This window comes from Poecilia formosa, unplaced genomic scaffold (assembly GCF_000485575.1).
Source record: "Poecilia formosa unplaced genomic scaffold, Poecilia_formosa-5.1.2 Scaffold274, whole genome shotgun sequence".
In the NCBI taxonomy this organism is placed as follows: domain Eukaryota; kingdom Metazoa; phylum Chordata; class Actinopteri; order Cyprinodontiformes; family Poeciliidae; genus Poecilia; species Poecilia formosa.
In genome coordinates, this window is record NW_006800213.1 from 810,463 (window position 1) to 827,717 (window position 17,255).

The 17,255-nt window shown below is 36.2% G+C and overlaps 1 protein-coding gene across 4 annotated transcripts in view; it reads right to left on the minus strand.

Annotated features, from left to right (window-relative positions):
• Positions 1–17,255, minus strand: part of LOC103151212 (protocadherin-15-like) — a 196,638-nt gene that overhangs the window by 158,885 nt on the left and 20,498 nt on the right. For all 4 annotated transcript variants that reach the window (XM_016681248.1, XM_016681247.1, XM_016681249.1 and 1 more), the window contains exons 2-3: positions 14,917–14,931; positions 14,310–14,375 (exon numbers count right to left, since the gene is read on the minus strand). In XM_016681248.1, coding sequence (XP_016536734.1) covers positions 14,310–14,375; positions 14,917–14,931 — 81 coding nt within the window. The remainder of the gene's footprint in view (positions 1–14,309; positions 14,376–14,916; positions 14,932–17,255) is intronic.

Sequence of the window (17,255 nt, forward strand, 5' to 3'; positions counted from 1 at the left end):
AATTTTCCTCGAGGAATTTTAGTAATCGAGGTACTCGAATCATTCGAGGAATCGTTTCAGCCCTAAAGATAATATCAGAGACAAGAACAGAGATTTACATTGGCAAGGAAAAGTTGAATGCCAAGCGGGATTGTTTGCTTCTGTGTATGAGTCGACAAGGGGGGCGGGGGGGCAGAACATAATATTTTTGGTCCATGTGCATAAAACCATCTGCGCACAACACAAACACACATGCACTGAACAATTTCATATCTGATCTGGCAGATATAAAATTGGGTCATGGCCTTCTGTGCTGCCATGGAAACCACTTCAAATACACTGCTGTGATTTGTTGATTTTTAAATAAATAGGGAAATTTTATTAAATTGGTTTCCGTATGTAAGAGATGGGTTGTAAAACCAACTCATTAAAGGAATTTGAATTTTACCGTCTAGCTTCTCCCCTAAGTCTAGGTCCCTTTGGGGTTTTTAAATGGAAGAAAAATCACCCAGATACACACATAGAACAGGAAAATAAGAAACCAACAATGTGTGCTGCTGTGTCTAATTGAACAGTGTACAGTGTAAAATATAAATAGGCTTTCTAAGCAGAAATCTTACTGCAAAGAACGAGACTGAATTCTGAGCAGTCTTGTATAAATTGGCATGTGAATTAAAGCACAGAGGCTGAATAGAGAATGTGGGAGTAACGATATAGAGAGAAGAACGAAAGCAATGTGCTAGAATGAGCACAAAGAGCGATTAAATGACAACATAATGCAAAAGAAAGAGAGAATGAACTTTGCGATTGGGGATTAATAGATATTTTACAGAACATTAGCTAAACTGAACATTGCCACAGGGCAGGTTTGTCATGCAGATATAAGCCATTGCCTGAAAAGTAATGTAGGAGGGGTGGAGAAAGTCAAGAAAAATAAAAAAACAAAGCAGGTGAGAGGAGATTCTCTTATTAAAGATATGCCATAGAATGATTACAAATAACAGCTTTAATTGAAATACAAATATCCTGAAACTATGTCCTCTATTTTGATTTAGATTATACATCTGAACAGTGGGCCTTGCGGCTTCATCACATCTTTCGAGCTGAAATGGATGGGGATCAAGTCACCTCTTGCATTAACCACTTTCCATTTCATACCTTTAACATTTAGCACCCACAATCACAACTAGAACGTGCACAACCTGCCTAATAGTATGGCGAAGCCCCTACTAAACACCTGAAGCTGTACTTCTGACACCAGATCTGACACCAAGATCTTACTATCAGGACCTGTAAGTATTGGAACCTCAATATCCAGTACATCCCACAGATGCTCAACTGGGTTGAAATATTGGGAATTTGGGGGCCAAGTTAACACCTAAAGCTCACTGTTGTGCTTTTCAATCTATTGCTGAACCCTTTTGCTTTGACACGGGTCACTTTATCCTGCTGAACTGAGCCAAAACCATCAATCAATGTCATTTCTGTTTAACCCTGTAGACGAGTACACTTCAAAGTAATTTATAACTCATCTCTGTTGGATCAAACCACACAAACCAGCCTTTGTTTTTCACATGTATAAATGACTTTGTCTCTAGTCCACCATTGTTTCTTCCTTGGAACACTTTTATGGAAATCAACCCCTGTGGACTGGGAACATCCCACAACAACTGCAATTTAAATTTACTCCCCAATATATACCACACTCAAACACCAGTGAGGAGACAGGCAGTCGGTGTTGCTTGTCCTGTGGGTGATCATAATATTATTTATGCTCATATATCAGATTCTATTCTTGGCCACGTGTATCTAATTAAGTGTGACAAAATGGGACCCAGAGTCTATGCAAAATAGCTTTGAGGGATCTCCTGCTGGTGGAAATTATTTATTGGAGTTGACTACAATCCTATTTGCTTAAATTTCACTATGAATAAGTTGTACAAATGTTGAAGTAACAACTGATTATCTGGAAGAGGTTTGAAATATTCAATGTAGATGGGTTGGGTCAGGTACTGAGATTTTAAAAAGTGAAAGGAGACAATGATTTGAGGTATCCGAGTGTCTTGTTGTATTATGTGGAACCCTTTAATCAACAGGACCTTCAATTCAGCTTTTTACCAAAAGTCCTGAATAAAAATGTTCATCCATTATCGAACTGAAGCTCAAGAACACTAGAATAAGGAAACAGGAGAACGATCTGAAACCACCACCTCAGGATGGCTAGAAGTTGAGTTGGTGTGGCTTGACCTTATTAAACAGACTGTTCATATTTAAGAACGTCTCCGGGTGACTGAATTAAAATAATTGCAGAAAAATAGCAGCTAGAAATTCCTCCACAGCAAGGTAGGGACCAGTTGGCATTTCTGACAAACACTTCCTGTCAAGAGTTCCCCAACAAGTTATTATAATTAGTGGAAAATTGCTTTTCATAAATGTTCTCGCGATACAAGCGTGGATTCCCTCCAGGTACTCCAGCTTTTCCCCCACAGACAAATATGCAGAAACATTCTCAGAAACAGTCTTCTGGCTTTTTAATTTATGTTTGCCATTGTGACTGTAATTCCTGACACTTTTTTAGATATAACCACCCTGAAGCTTAAATCTCTATTAAATCCGGGACGTTGTTTTATAGCTAGTTACATATGGCTTCGTTCATACAGACAAATCTTGTACTGAATTATATTTCAGCAGTCCTTTTAAGAGGATTACAAGATGAATACACACAAATACACAGTTTATAAAAATAATGTAAATGCCTATGTTTATACCCAAATGAGTCTTGTTGAACAACAAAAGGGAAATACTATCTATTTATGTCTATACTGATATAATCATGTATGCCCACACACTGAAACTACCTTAGTGTAATATTGCTCTGTTGCAAAACACTGAACAACACAAAATATGTCTTTAGCACTCCAGATATCCACTCCAGTATTTGGCATTCTAAACTAATATTTTCAATATTTAATGAATGACTTGTTTGCAGATGAAAGCCCAATATATCAAAACATGGATGTAATTCCCAGAGAAGGTGGGTGTAGTGTGGAAAATATTTGAAATCTTGTGTATTTTTATTCTCAAAAATAAAACATACTTAAAGAGAAAAAATACACTGAAAACTCTTATTGTCCATGTGCCTAAGCCAAGATGAGCTGAAAAACAAACCAATAAAAAGAGTCATAAAATGTGATTGTCGGAGTGGCCCGCATACAATCCAGAATTTATTATAAAACAAACAAGCGGTGGGATAAAGTGTGATTTTTGGATATTCATACTAAATCCAGTCACAAGTACAAACAAATTAAATCCCTCATATTTTATAGAGGGATTTAATTTGTTTGTACCTGTGACAGAAAGTAAATTTTAAAAACTTGTAGTAGTAGGACAGACTGAGCATAAATGTTTTCATTAGTTCCTCTACATAGAAGATGTGATTTACCTGCATTAAATAAGTATTTGAATACTTTCAAAGACTTTGAAATAAATGTAATGTTACATAGTGTAACATTACATTTTGTGACATGTTCAGTAGATTCTTGGGGAGATTTTATGTGAAAACCTGACCCAAAGTAGAGCATTACAATGATAATCTAATCTCATCATTAATCTTACTATGAAAGCTTCATTTTTTTTAATTTTTTTTTTACATGGAGACCAATGAACAAATCAGCAAGGACAAAATTTTGTCAAAGTGTAAAGCAAACTGGGCTGTAAAACAATATCCAAAGCCTTGAACATCTCAGAGGTCTAATCTAGGTCAGGAGACCATTAACCAAACAAATAGCCAAGAGGCCAATGTGTCAAATTGTTTGTTTTTTGGACTCAAACGCAGTGAGGCAGGAAGACAGGCAGAGTTGAAGCAAGATGATATCTAACAAGAAAACTGAAAACTAACATGAATTCAAACATAGTTGGCTCACAAAAAGACTTAAATCCCAGGGAGGATGATTTATGGTACAGGATCAGGTGTATCTAATCCACAACATGTGTGGAAACAGAAGGAAAGTATGAACTGAGGTAGCAGGGAACATGGTCATAAAAATGTACAAATTATATTTGGCTATGAACTCTGATTAAGGATATTGATGCCTCCAAAATGTTTAATTTGGGCTACAACCTGTTACCTCACAGCAGTGCATTGGATACAAAGGACTGAATAAAGATTGATCAAGTCTAGATATCCCTAGACTTGTCTCTCATCTCAAGGGATGTTTGGCTGGTTGGAGGATCAGGGCCAGCAATGTGTCATTGGGTTGTCCAGACATTTTGCTGTATGGTCAAGATCAGGCTTGGGTGATTTCATCTATTCGCTACAATAGAATAAAGGGCAAACCTCAGCAGAAGCTGAAGAAGGTTGTTTCAAGTTCAGGACTGCATGTTGCTACCACTGGGTGCAACATGAGGCTTGGATGTATCCATGGCACCGGATTTGTGAGTGCTATAAAATCTGGAAAGAATGAATCAATGAATGCCTCTAAGATTTCCCTTAGACATTGACACAGAAAAGCTGTCTCTGTATCTTAAAGATAAACTCTGCAAAGTTTATCTTTAAGTCAGCTGTCTTAAAGATCAGCTGTCAAGATGTCAGCTGTCAGAAAATTTAATATGGAGCAGGTTTGACTCTGAATGTCATGACGTTTGTACAATGTACAATCTGGACGAAAGAGGTTCTGGTCTGGCGATATTATAAAACTGCACAAGCTCCCTGGTTTCAGCCAACAAAACAGAATGATTTATTTGATTGTCTTACAACTGCATTCAGGATACAGTGTAGAGGGATAAAACTGTCCACTGTTGTGGACAGTTTGCTTGCAGAAGATACATGGTTGACCAAACGAAACTTAGAAAATCTTATTTACCTTGATCTAACAATCTTTAGGCATTGGGAATCAACAGAAATAGAAATAGTCAAGGGCAGGATACCTGTAAGGGAGGACAATGCATATATATGCTTATCTTGTTGTGATAAAGCCCAATTGAATGGATATAAACTTGTGTACTGACATACAGTACACAGAATAATAACAGTTTTATTATCTTTAATTATTGCACTCTCTGTGAAACTTGTAAAAATGAGGAGGATTATTTTAGTAGGCTGGCTCTTATGATTGCATTTATTCAAGATAACATTGCCTACAACATACATGTGGGTGGTTTTACAGCAAACTCATCTGGGCTTGGAACCTGTTGAGAAGTGTTTGCAGTTTCCTTTTTTTTTAGGAAATTCTGTTGACTTTACAACAGATGCAATGTGATGCTCGTCTTACAGAAAGTTACACTTCACAGTCCACAGTATATCTTCACTATGGATCATCAGCTTGAAATATCAGATAGACTTTTGTGGTTTGTCATTTTTGGTTTTTGCCATTAAATTCTCCAATGGATTCCATTTTTGTCCATTATGTGTCATCGTTGAATCATGAGCACTGACCTTTCCCAAGGCTGGTCAGACCTGCTGTGATTTAGATATTGTTCTGGGTCATTTTCTGTCCTTATTTTGTCAGAGGACTCTTAGATGAAGATGATTTGGTAGGGTGGTCACTGCTGGCAAGATTCACCACTGTTCCATGACTTTTCCTTTTGTGGATAATGGCTCTGATTGTGGTTGTAGAGGTGTACAAATGCATGTCTATGGCTTTGGGACTGCCGCCTGACAAATAAACCTAAATGACTGTGTTTCATATGGTATAGTTTTTAAATTGGGGGAATGTTATTTTTGAGATTGTTTAACCTACTTTATGTTAGATTTTATTCAAGTTAATTCTTTCTTTAATATGTATTGCTGTAATCAGACTTGAGTTTGGGTGGAGATCCTGAACCAGAACCACTATTAATTAATCACAATTAAGAATTTACCAGAGAGGGACCCATTCTACACAGAGCTTTCTCTGGGTGCTCAAGCTGCCTCCAACTGCTAAAATATGACTGTTAGACCAATTGGTCACTCCAAATCGTGTGTATGTATCAGTATATTAACATTATAAGAGTATGTATAAAAAATTTTTTGTTTTGTGGAAAGTTTTTTTGTTTTGATAGGATCATTTTATCATTTCATCGTAATATATTCCATCCATTCAGAGCTTTTTTAATTGAAATCCACAAAATCTTTACTGTAAAAAGATCACTATTGAGCTATAGTTTTACAAGCAGTGTCTTGGCCAAAAACCACAGTTGCACAACCAATAAACAGCACTGTCTCCAAAATAGCACACGCTGGAATGTAAAATAAAAGGGTCTTAAAACTGACCAGAGTGTGATTAAAATGTAACGACATCAGTTCATGCAGTGCAGTCAATGCTAAATGTGTTGGCCTCTCATACATTTCATTTTGTTTCACGTCACCAATTACAGAGACATTCTAATTTGAAAATTAGCATAGTTAATTGTCCTCATCAGCCACAATTCCTTATGCAACTCTCAATAGATACATACAGAGGGCAACTCAAATCACTAATTAAATTCCCCTCAATATTTCATTAGCTCTGTTTAATTATCATTTTTTCAAACAAGTACGATAATGGGGAAAGATCTGATGGATACTTGTGGTCAAGTATCTGGCAGTGGTTAAGCCCTTCTACATTTTGCATTTTGTTAAACTGTCAGCCGTAATTGAAAACGGTATAATTTCTGTATTCTCTTCCAAGCTTTTCCAGGATGAATCAATTAGCAGGAAATTAGTGTTCAGGGACACAGCTGACCCAGAGGCTGCTCAGTGTCTATGCCCATATCGATACTGGGCTTCATGGCTGTTAATGTGATTATCCATTTTGCATCTGACTTCCATCCACATTTCTGTTCAAATCTAGGGATTTAAAGGGTAGGATAAAAAACAAACAAAAAAAACTTGTAAAAGTATTCATACACCTTCAACTTTTTTTCTGGTTTATCACAATAAATATGGGAGAGAAAGCAAACATGTGGAAAAGGGGGTGAAATGTCCTTCAGGACAATAAGTAGAAAAGCTCCCATGTTGGAGCAGCTGACCAACTTCCTTAGGGTTTCAGGTAGCAATTGAAAGCTAAAGGCCAGTTTTAAAAAACATGTTGCTTTAAATTAGGCTGTTGCCAAGAGGGGAAAATTTACTTTAACATCTATCAAATAAAGTAAATAAGAACACATTTTAATAAGTACATCATGCTCTCCTTTAGAAATAGTTTGTTGGAAAAAGATACATTTCTCTGCACCAGTAACTCAGAACAGAGTGTGCTGTAAGTTGGTTGTTGAACTGACAGACAGTCTGAATGTAACAGTGTTATGATACATAGCTCATTTTCATTAGCTCCATTAATGAGGGTTTAATCTGCAGTAATTGTCGAGATAGAACATTGTGAAGGCAGCAGACTGTCCACAGAGCTCATCCATATCATCATTCACCATTCAACATCTTACATTCTGGACAGCGACTTCTTTACATGTTTCAGCTTACATTTCTGACACTATTTAGTGTTTGTCTCTCAATCCTAAGAACTTTATTTGGTGAAGATGCTCTTCTTTTGGGAGAAAACTGCTCTCTATTTAATTTTGCTTGCAAAAAAGTTTGCTGCCCACAAACTTTAAATATAAAACTGTCACAACCCCCATATTTATTACACTATGCTGATGAACTACAGCACTAAAACTGATAGCATTTTTAAAAGGAGGAATCAAGTCCAAATGAAAAATTACACAATATCATTCCCGCAGTATAAAAAAAAGCTTACCAAGCAAAAAACAAGCTCCTGTTCCAAAAATCGATATTTTAAGCTTGACTGAAAAACAGCAATCCCTTACACAGATCAGAACTGATTTTATAATAGATGAATGTTGCTAACTTTAAGCTGGAATGGCCTTTTACTTCAATGCAATAAAAAAAAAATGCAGATTTTATTTCTATACTGAGTCAGTGCTACGAGTACAACTAATTTAAACCTGGCCCTCCAATTCTGTTAGGAAGTATATCCTGGCAAAATGATGCTAGAAACTTTGTGATTACTACAGAAGGGCCTGGTTTCTCTGCAAGTTCTAAATAAATTTACCAATTTATTAATTGGTTAGCTAACCAATTAATAAATGAATGTATGCAGAGTTTTGTAAAATGTATCTGTTCTTGATTTTATGACACCATTATGTGTTCAGACCAAACAAATTCCAATATCAAACAGAATACAAAATGCAGTTTTGAAAGGTTTCTATTATTCATTATAGGGAAAAAAGCTTCATGCAACAACCAGAATAATAACAGAGCAAAATACAAAGACCCATCTTGACATCTTAAAAACCCCTAATTTGTGACTAAGTTAAAAGATTTAACGTTTTAGAGAACAATACACTATAAAATGTAAAAAATGGGGAGTTATCTAATCGTTGTCAAAGTCTTTCCTTACCAAGTCGGGAGCAAATCGTCATTTGAGCTGAAATTTTCCCCATTTTGTTTGTCCTGATGATTATTAAACTACAGAAGGAAAAACTTGGTGCAAAAATAAAGCAAGAAATATGTTTAATTTGCTCAGATCTGTTTTATTTGATAGGATGTTTGCATATACGTGTAATTAGTGAAATCTGCAATGTAAATACAATGTTGGAACACAGCAGACAGCTCTGTAATACATGTACAAAATGTGGAAAAGACAGGAATTACTTCGGGAGTCACTGCCCAACTTTCTCATGAAAAACTAAATTTAAATGCGGAGTAGAGATGGAAATTGAGAAGAAAAAAAATCATTTTTGCAAAATGTCCATGTCAGTATTGACTGGGCTTGAACTCCTGACGCAGTAAAAACAGACTTAAATGAAATGATGCATTTCGATCGTCCATGTGTTTTTCATTCCAAGTTCCTTTTACCTAATTTCAAGAACTGTTAAGAATTTTCTGATGCATTAACCTTAGAATAATTATGTTTTGTCCCATAACTGAAGATAACTTGACACACCAGATGGTTTGATATGCACACCTACTGAAGCTGATAAGAAAAGAGCAGAGCTTTTAAAAAGTATTTGGCAGATTATGAAATGAACCATCTGTTTATCAGCAGTTTGCTCAGGAGACCCTAAATAGTAGAACTTAACATTTTCATTTTCAGCAAGAGTTTCTCCTAAAATAGCTATGACAGACGCAAGGACATATATAATAAAGGACAGAAAGTAAATGTAATCAAAAAATGATTAAACACTTTTTTATTATCGCAGAAATTACTATTGGACCTTATTCTCCAATTTCCATCAAAGGAACTGCCTTTTGAGGTCTGTAACACCTGAAGCATGTCCAGATTGAAAACAGCTCTGTAGGAATGAACAAAGCCAACATGAAGTAAGAGATTTGTCTCTGCAGAGAAATAAATTCACATACTGATCCTACTGCATCTAAAACGAGGCTGTGTTGGGTTTATTTATTCAGGACCATGTACAGAAACATTATTCTCACAGGAGAAAAAGATGTGGAGCCAGATTTAGTTATTGACCAGTTTCCAGTTTTCCTTAAGGAAGATCAAATGAAATAAGAAGAGATGAGATGAAGTACTTGGATATATATTCCCCCTCCATTTCTTTATACTCTGACACATTACAGGCACTGCTCTTAATGCACATTATTGGAATATTACGTGGCAGACAAATGCAAAGTGGTGCATAACTGTGAAGTTGGAAGAAAAGGATCCATATTCTTCAAAAACGTAAAAAAAAAATCAGTTTTAGAAAGGACATGCATTTAGGCTCCTGGTTTAAAATTGTACAGAATTTTGCTGAAGTTGCAGCTGCTAATCTTTTTAGGATGTTTAGTATTTTTACAGATATGCAGACTTTGCAAAAAATCTCAAGCTTAGTCCAGAAAGTATAGGAACATCGATTTTCAAGTGGTGCCAAACGGTATCAATTAGATGAAGATCCTGGCAATTCCAATAAATGAATATGATTCAATATATTCCTGTCCACACTAACTCTCACTTTATGCTTAGAGGTGCTGTAAGGTGAACCTGCCTCAAGTCTTTTGCAGACTAACACGTTTTCTTCCAGGATTGCCCTGTATTTAGCTCAATCCAGCTTTCCAGAAAGTTTGATTTTGGTCTAATCCCACCAGAATAACTTCAAAAACATTTCTTTAAAGTTGTTTCATTGTGTTCACATTCAAGGTTAACTGGTCAGGCAGTGATTTCAGAGGTGTTTACACAGTCTATTTTAAAATTGTCTCCTTATTTATCTGTGAACTGTGGGGTGTCTTCTTCGGACGTCATCAGGAGTTTGGTTTAATAATGTCCTCACAAAGCACTTACATTTGTACTTGGAGTAAAATATGCAAGGGTTGGATCACTTACTAATGAGTTGACTGAAGGGCAGAAGAAATGAACCAGGTATTCTTTTCCATTATTCTCACTTTTATGCATTAATCTAGGTCAATTACAGAAAATTATCAGTTTGCAAGACGAAACGAAGAAAAGATTAAGGGGTATCAATACTTTTCCAGAGCACTAGAAGGCATGCCTTTATTGTCAGGTTGTACAGAAAATTGTCTTGCAATGTCAGTTGAGTAGCTAGACGTGAATGTGTATGTGTTCCTCCTATATGGAGTAAAAGCTGATTTTCCACGATGGGGATCCTCAGCCTCAGGGTGTCTTTAGAGGAGTTGTTAAGGAAGAATGTCTGCAGAGGTTGGCTCACTACTGTAGAACAAATTGTAAATAGCCTCATTATCCTGGTCTTTGGTTAAACAGCAGGTCCAAAACCAGACCGGATCTCCATACTGCAGGATATTCTGAACTGTAGTGCATCTGTTATACGGCAAGAATAATTACTTTAGTAGAACAATTTACTAGGTAGTATTTCTACAATAAAAGTAAACAGGCTTTTATTTTATATAAACCACATATCTGCTGCATTCGCACAGCCAAAACAAAACACTAACCAGTCTGTATAAAATTGTGTTTGTATTTTCAATGAGGTTTTCCATGTTATTTGTGTGAGAAGTCCCAGTATATCATTATTATCGCTTATTTTAGTTCACTTTCGCTTTATACTGAAAAACACTACAAAGACTTATTAGATGTTTTTGTTCTCACCATTGAATATCAGAATGATACAGTAGGAAAAAAAGCAAATCCCTGCATGCAGCTTCCCCTTCCAGCAACATGTACTGCATATGGAAGAAGAACTGTTGAAAATAGTAAAAAGGGTGAATAGAAATTGCATGAATTTCTCCACAGTAATGAACAATCAACAACACTAAGCAATCAACAGATACCAACAAGCTGTGGGGATAAAAGGAAACGCATGTCTGATGTTTCCATGCTAATCTCCGGTAATGTCAATGTGGACTGTTGTGATCAGCACTTGTTTGCTATTTTCTGAGACAAAACAAGGTTTCTAGAAAAAAATTAAATTAGTAATCAAAATTTTAGTGTTATGCTGAGGCAGACATGCAGTGTAGTATAACACTTGTATGTTTGTTCATTAATTGCTTTTTATCTGTTATTTATTTTTGGAGAAAGGCTCTTGTTGCCTTCATTCGTCCTATGATTTTTAGTCTTGTCTAACAAAGTGATGAGAGGGTTTTTATGTTCCGACAAAACTACACGTTCAGTGATGCAAAGCAAAAAGCCCGGTTGAAAGGAATTTTAATTATTCAGTTTTCTCCTCAAATCTGCAAAGGAATTCAACTCCTGAGCAATTAAGAGAATGATTTTTGATATGATGAGACAATTTAGACCAAAATATTCTGCAGTTATTTAATCCTGCTTCGTGTGCATGGTAAAGTCTACATTTGACAAGACTTTCAGACACATATTCCAATAGTTTTATAAAATCTGTCATCGGTAAGTGTAATCAAACTGAGAATAATCGGTAGGTGTTAAAGTTTGGTTTCTAGCATCTAAAACCAGATGTTTACATACATTATTTAAAAAATAATAATCCCCCACCTCTTTGTCTGATAATGAATCAAACTAAACTTCTCTTGCGGTAGGTGATTTAGCACTAGGAAGTCATGTTTTGGCCAAGGTTGTATACTGGTGTAAAGCGGCTAAAAACAGAAGTTATGGTTTCAAAACTGCAAGAATTCTCACCAGTACTGTTCCCAATGCAACCGTGCCAGATTACGTTTTCTCTGGTTGCTTAAAACATTAAGTAGTGCAGCACCTGCCCTGCCCAGCGTGTTGCTCTGCACTGACAGTAAGCTGGCTTAAAGAACGACACTGAAGACCAATTTGTCTGTGTGGAAATGTTTTCAGGTCACATAAAACTTAGAGAATAAAGGTTTGAAATCCAGTAAACTGGCCCCAGGAAGAGTAGCTGATGCAGCATGCTGCTGATGCTAATGGGGGTCTCAATAAATATAAACACTGCTAACGGTTTTAAAACTGCATTTGGTAAGCTGCTGAGTAGCTATGTTTCATAAAGGCAATGAGGTCACGTATTTACTGGTTGTCGAATAAAGTAAAATATTTAATATGGTCAAAAAATGGTCACCATTATAATATAACTGAAATGCGTTACACAGAAACACACACACCAATTACTACGGGTATTATTTAGAAGGATTCAGCATGTCCTTAGGCAACATTTAATAGCAATATTACCAAGCAAGGGCTCACAGTGGACCACCGACCTTTTTGTGATGTTTTTTTATTTGCAAAATGGGACTCAAAATAATTCTAATTAAATCCACCTATTTGCAGATTTTTTCATGGAGCATATCTGAAATGTTAGAAGAAAATGCAGCTTGGGAAGGTAAAATGCCTCAGCATAACTTCAGTAGACACAGAAAGGAAGGAGAGTTCCAGAAAATGCAAAAAAAAAAAAAAAAAAAAAAAAAAGAAGAAGAGAACATTTTTAATTAAAAAGAACAAACAAGAAGAATGTCAAGTAAATCTGATCACCTGGAAAACAAACTTTTAATATACTCATATTCCAAGAGGGGAAAAAATACTGCAGAATAAACACAATCCTTCCTCTAAAGTTATAATTTTACTGTCAATTTCATCTCAACTCCTCAAAGTTCATATTTAAAGTCTCACATTTTAGGAAATAGTTTGACTGAGACAAGAACATATATTCTGCCTTACAGTGTGCCTGTTTGGTGTGGTGCAACAGTCAGCAACAGCTGCATCCGAAAACAGCGAAGAAGCCATCAAAGGTAATAAAATTTAACCATCAGCAAATCAGAGGCTCAGTAATAAAGAGTTAATTATATCACTTTGGTGCACTGGTCACACAGTGATTTAGGTCATTTCCTCTGCAACACAGATTGTATTTAAGTGATACTGTTGGTACAAGCCTAATGAATTAATGAGTTCAGGCTGCATGCCAAGCATCATCTGTTGCTTAACACAACCTACTGAGACAAGGCAAGGATGTGATATGCAGACTGAGATCTTTGTTAAAGGGTCGAACAAAGACGTGAGTTTGAATAGGTTAAGAACAGACATGAACAGACTTCAGCTTCCTGGGCTGAAATTTGTTTTATCACATTCTGAGGAGCGCTAACCTACATGTCTTGGATTTTTAAGTATTACAAATTTCTCTCTTAGAATTCCAAATTATATTTATATATTTTTAAAACATTTGTTTTTATATAATTTCTATTTTTTTTTTACATGAAAACTGATTTCTACAAAACAAATTGATAAAATTATTTAACATAAAACAAGTGATTTCATAAATATTAAGCCCTTTTAAAATAACTGACCAAATGCATCAGAGGTCCAGCCAAATGGTGATAGTATTCTCACAGTGAGTGGAATGGAGATCCCCTGACTGCAGTAACTGTGTTGCAAGTGAGTGACCCCTGTGTCTGGAAGGTCCATTCACTGGTAGTCAATATTCCTGACTACCATTATAGCATTAAGGGGGAAAAAATAAAAATCACTCCAATAAAATAAGAAAAAAGGTTTTGATAAGTAGACTAAAAGCAAAGGGAATGGAGTTAATTGGGAGTTCCAACTAGACAATGATCTTTAACATAATTTTTTTTCCAAAGTAGAGAAATCTGGAATTTTGAATCAAATTTTAATGCTTGTCAGTAATGCTGAAAAAGCAGGTCCATGCTAGGAAACCAACCAACTTCTAAGGTCCGTCCAATTCTAAAAGACAGTAGTCAAATATCCAAATCTGAAATACCACAAGCTTTTTGATTCAGACAAAAACATGTGATCAAGATGCAACTTCCTGTGAGATGTTACAGCAGACACAGGTGTGCGATCCTGCATTCTTCACTTTTGAAAGCTGTGTTAAATGGAGAAAAAGCTAATAAAATAAAAGATATATATATATATATTTCCTAATTGTTTATTGAATTCATTACAACCTCCAAAAGTGTTTTTTAAACCTAAAGTATGAAATGATAGAACACGGCAGTACTTTACCATTGGGGCTTTCTTCATCTATGGCCACGATGGTAGCAGGAGGACCAGAACGGGAGAGTTTACATTCTGAAAGTATAAAAAAAAAAGAGTAAGTCAAGATAAGATTACACTAATACCTCCATGGGTGGGTTTTTTTTCCATCTTCAGATCTACTATGTTAAAAAAAAGGCAATATAAAACTTTATTGGGAACACTGTGGGTGGTTTTATTTGATAAGCACTTAGTATTTATGAGAAAAATGATTTGAAAAAGGCCCTGAAGTGTGTACAAAATGCTGCAAGGACAACAGCAATAAACTCATAAAGATAAATAAAGCATGAGCTGTGGCACATATAGTCTATAGTTTATTAACCTCGTTGTTCTCTGTTCAGTGAGAAAGCATATGCCGTAAAAAAAAAAACACACAAGAATTTTATAACTTACATGTAATGTAGTGTAAAACAAGGTGAGCTAAGAGAAGCAGGAACCGGCAGTAAAAACAGATTAAAGTAGCGTTTTTTAAGACACGGGCCTAATCCACTATAACCATCTCCGCTGGGTCAGCAGGATAAATTAACCAGTATGTGAACATGTTTAACGAAGGATGAAAAAGGGAGATCAGTCTTACCCTCATATTGCCAGTCTGTAGATAGTTACAGCCACACCACAGCAGGAAGGAGGGAAGGAGGACAGAAGTCAGGGAGGGATTGGAAGAAAGAAAGATCAGAAGATTAATATTAGAAAAGATAAGCAGGGTAAAAAGAGGCGTAAAAAAAAATCTGTCAGCAGATTTTAAGAAAAAGTCAAATACAGATGTGTGGACACAAGTCAATGTATCAGACTTCCCTCACTTATTACGACCTATTAATACAAGGGGAAAACATCATTAACCTCGGCTGGAGGCATAAAATTGTCACATTTGCAGTAAAATGGCTGCCATCCACATATCCTGTCCTTGGCAGGATACATGAAAATAAGCCACCTGCATTAAGCGACATCCCAACGTCGCACTACAGCTACACAGAACGGTCGGGAAAATCCCAGAGGAAACCTGGAAGATGGATATCTGCTCACCGAGAAAATAGACTTCATGGAACAATGATCACACTCTCTCTTCCTCTCACTAGGACGCTCTACGTCGTTTTCCCCATTATAACACATTACTGTGTGACACAGATGATTTCAGCAATCATCTGTACAGCTTATTGTTTTTAAGAGGAGCAGAGAATAAATGAGTAAAGATTGTGGTAAAAAAGAAAAATGCATATAGGGACCTATAAGAGACACCTGTGAGCATTAGAAAACAAAGATGTTTCAAAAAGCTTAGCATTACCCAGCAAGAATATTGAAATTACTTACACCCTTCATATAAAAGAAAATTTTGCAGGGAAGTGGGGAAAATATCTATGCATATCTCATAAAAACACCACAAGAAATAAAATACTCACAGCCTTCAATAATCCCCAGAACCAGAACCAAACGAGGAGAAGCAGCATTCAGTTTCTATGCACCACAGATTTGGAACAAACTTCCAGAAAACTGTAAAACAGCTGAAACACTGGGTGCCTTTAAATCTCAACTTAAAACCCACCTGTTTAGAGTTGCTTATGGCTAAATTAGGGTTAGAGTCCTTGTCAAACGGCGTTCTGACTAAAGTCCAAAGGGTTGGAGTCCCAGTTGAAGGCGTCTCAACTAAAGTTCTACAGCTTTTTTATTTATCTTTCTCACTGTTTACGTTTTAATGATGTTTTTTAAATCTCTTTCTCGTTCTCACTGTTTATTACATGCTGTTTTTATTTTAATTATGTAAAGCACTTTGAAATGCCTTGCTGCTGAAATGTGCGATACAAATAAAATTTGATTGATTGATTAAACAATATAAATAGCACAAATTAGTATTTTTAGAGGAAGAAAACTAAGATGCAAAATATTTGGTGATAAAAACATATTTCAAACCCAAATAAGTAACTAAAACGAAGTAGCATAGCATGGAAACAAGATATTATTTTCATTAAAAAAGCTAAAAACATCAACCTGGAACTTGTTTAAAAAACAGAGTCATTCTGCTCTGAGCCATGGTCTCCAGACAGGCTCTTCGATTGATCTTCCCTATAAGATGAGGTTATCCTCAGTGGGTTAGATAACATATCAAAATTCAAAGCGGAATGTTTAACAGGGGATTTAATATGAACTCTCTTATAGATCTTTGTCAGCTTTCATGCCACTAAGTTTTGAAAAAGTTAGAACAGAGAAGTGTTCTTATAACAAAGCAGAGCGCATACAGTACAACGTCCTGTATGTCAAAAAAAGCATGAATGAACAGTCGTTTGAGAAAAGTAGAAAAAGTTTCCGGAAAAACTAAAACCAGGTCTTCAGAAAGCAGTTCGGAGCAGTTTATGTATTTGATTGAGTATTTAAAAAGTCCACAAGCGAAGGGCATTCAAAAGAACTCCCAGTTTTGCCCGGAAGATGTTGGATGGTCATAAGAGTCCAAATTTTAAATTGAGAATAGAAGAAAGGATAGAATAGTAATATCCCTTATTTCCCCCACGGTGGATAAATTCAGGTCTACCACCAGCGAGTTAAAGGTAAATGAAAGACTGCATGGTCAAGCCTGAAATCCAGCTGTTTCTCAATGCAAACACAACTGGCTCGGTGCAAAGAACGAGGATGAGCAGATTAGAGCCGTGCGAAGCCAGTCGAGCCAGTGGAAAAGGTGAATTATCAGGGAGAGTCTGATTTAACCCTTTTTGTAAAAGCCATCAGTGTTGTGACTCCAGTTCAGTTTAATCTCCAGGTGAAAACCCAGGTGATTTTAAGTGTCCACTATCTAAATATCAGTTTCTCCAGGGAACTGACATAGTTGACCCACTACACCATGTCAGTGTGGTGGGTCTGTCTCTGGGTAAATTCACCACCAGCTTCCTAGTCTTTTCCACAGAGGGAGGATATTTTAAGCAAAAACCA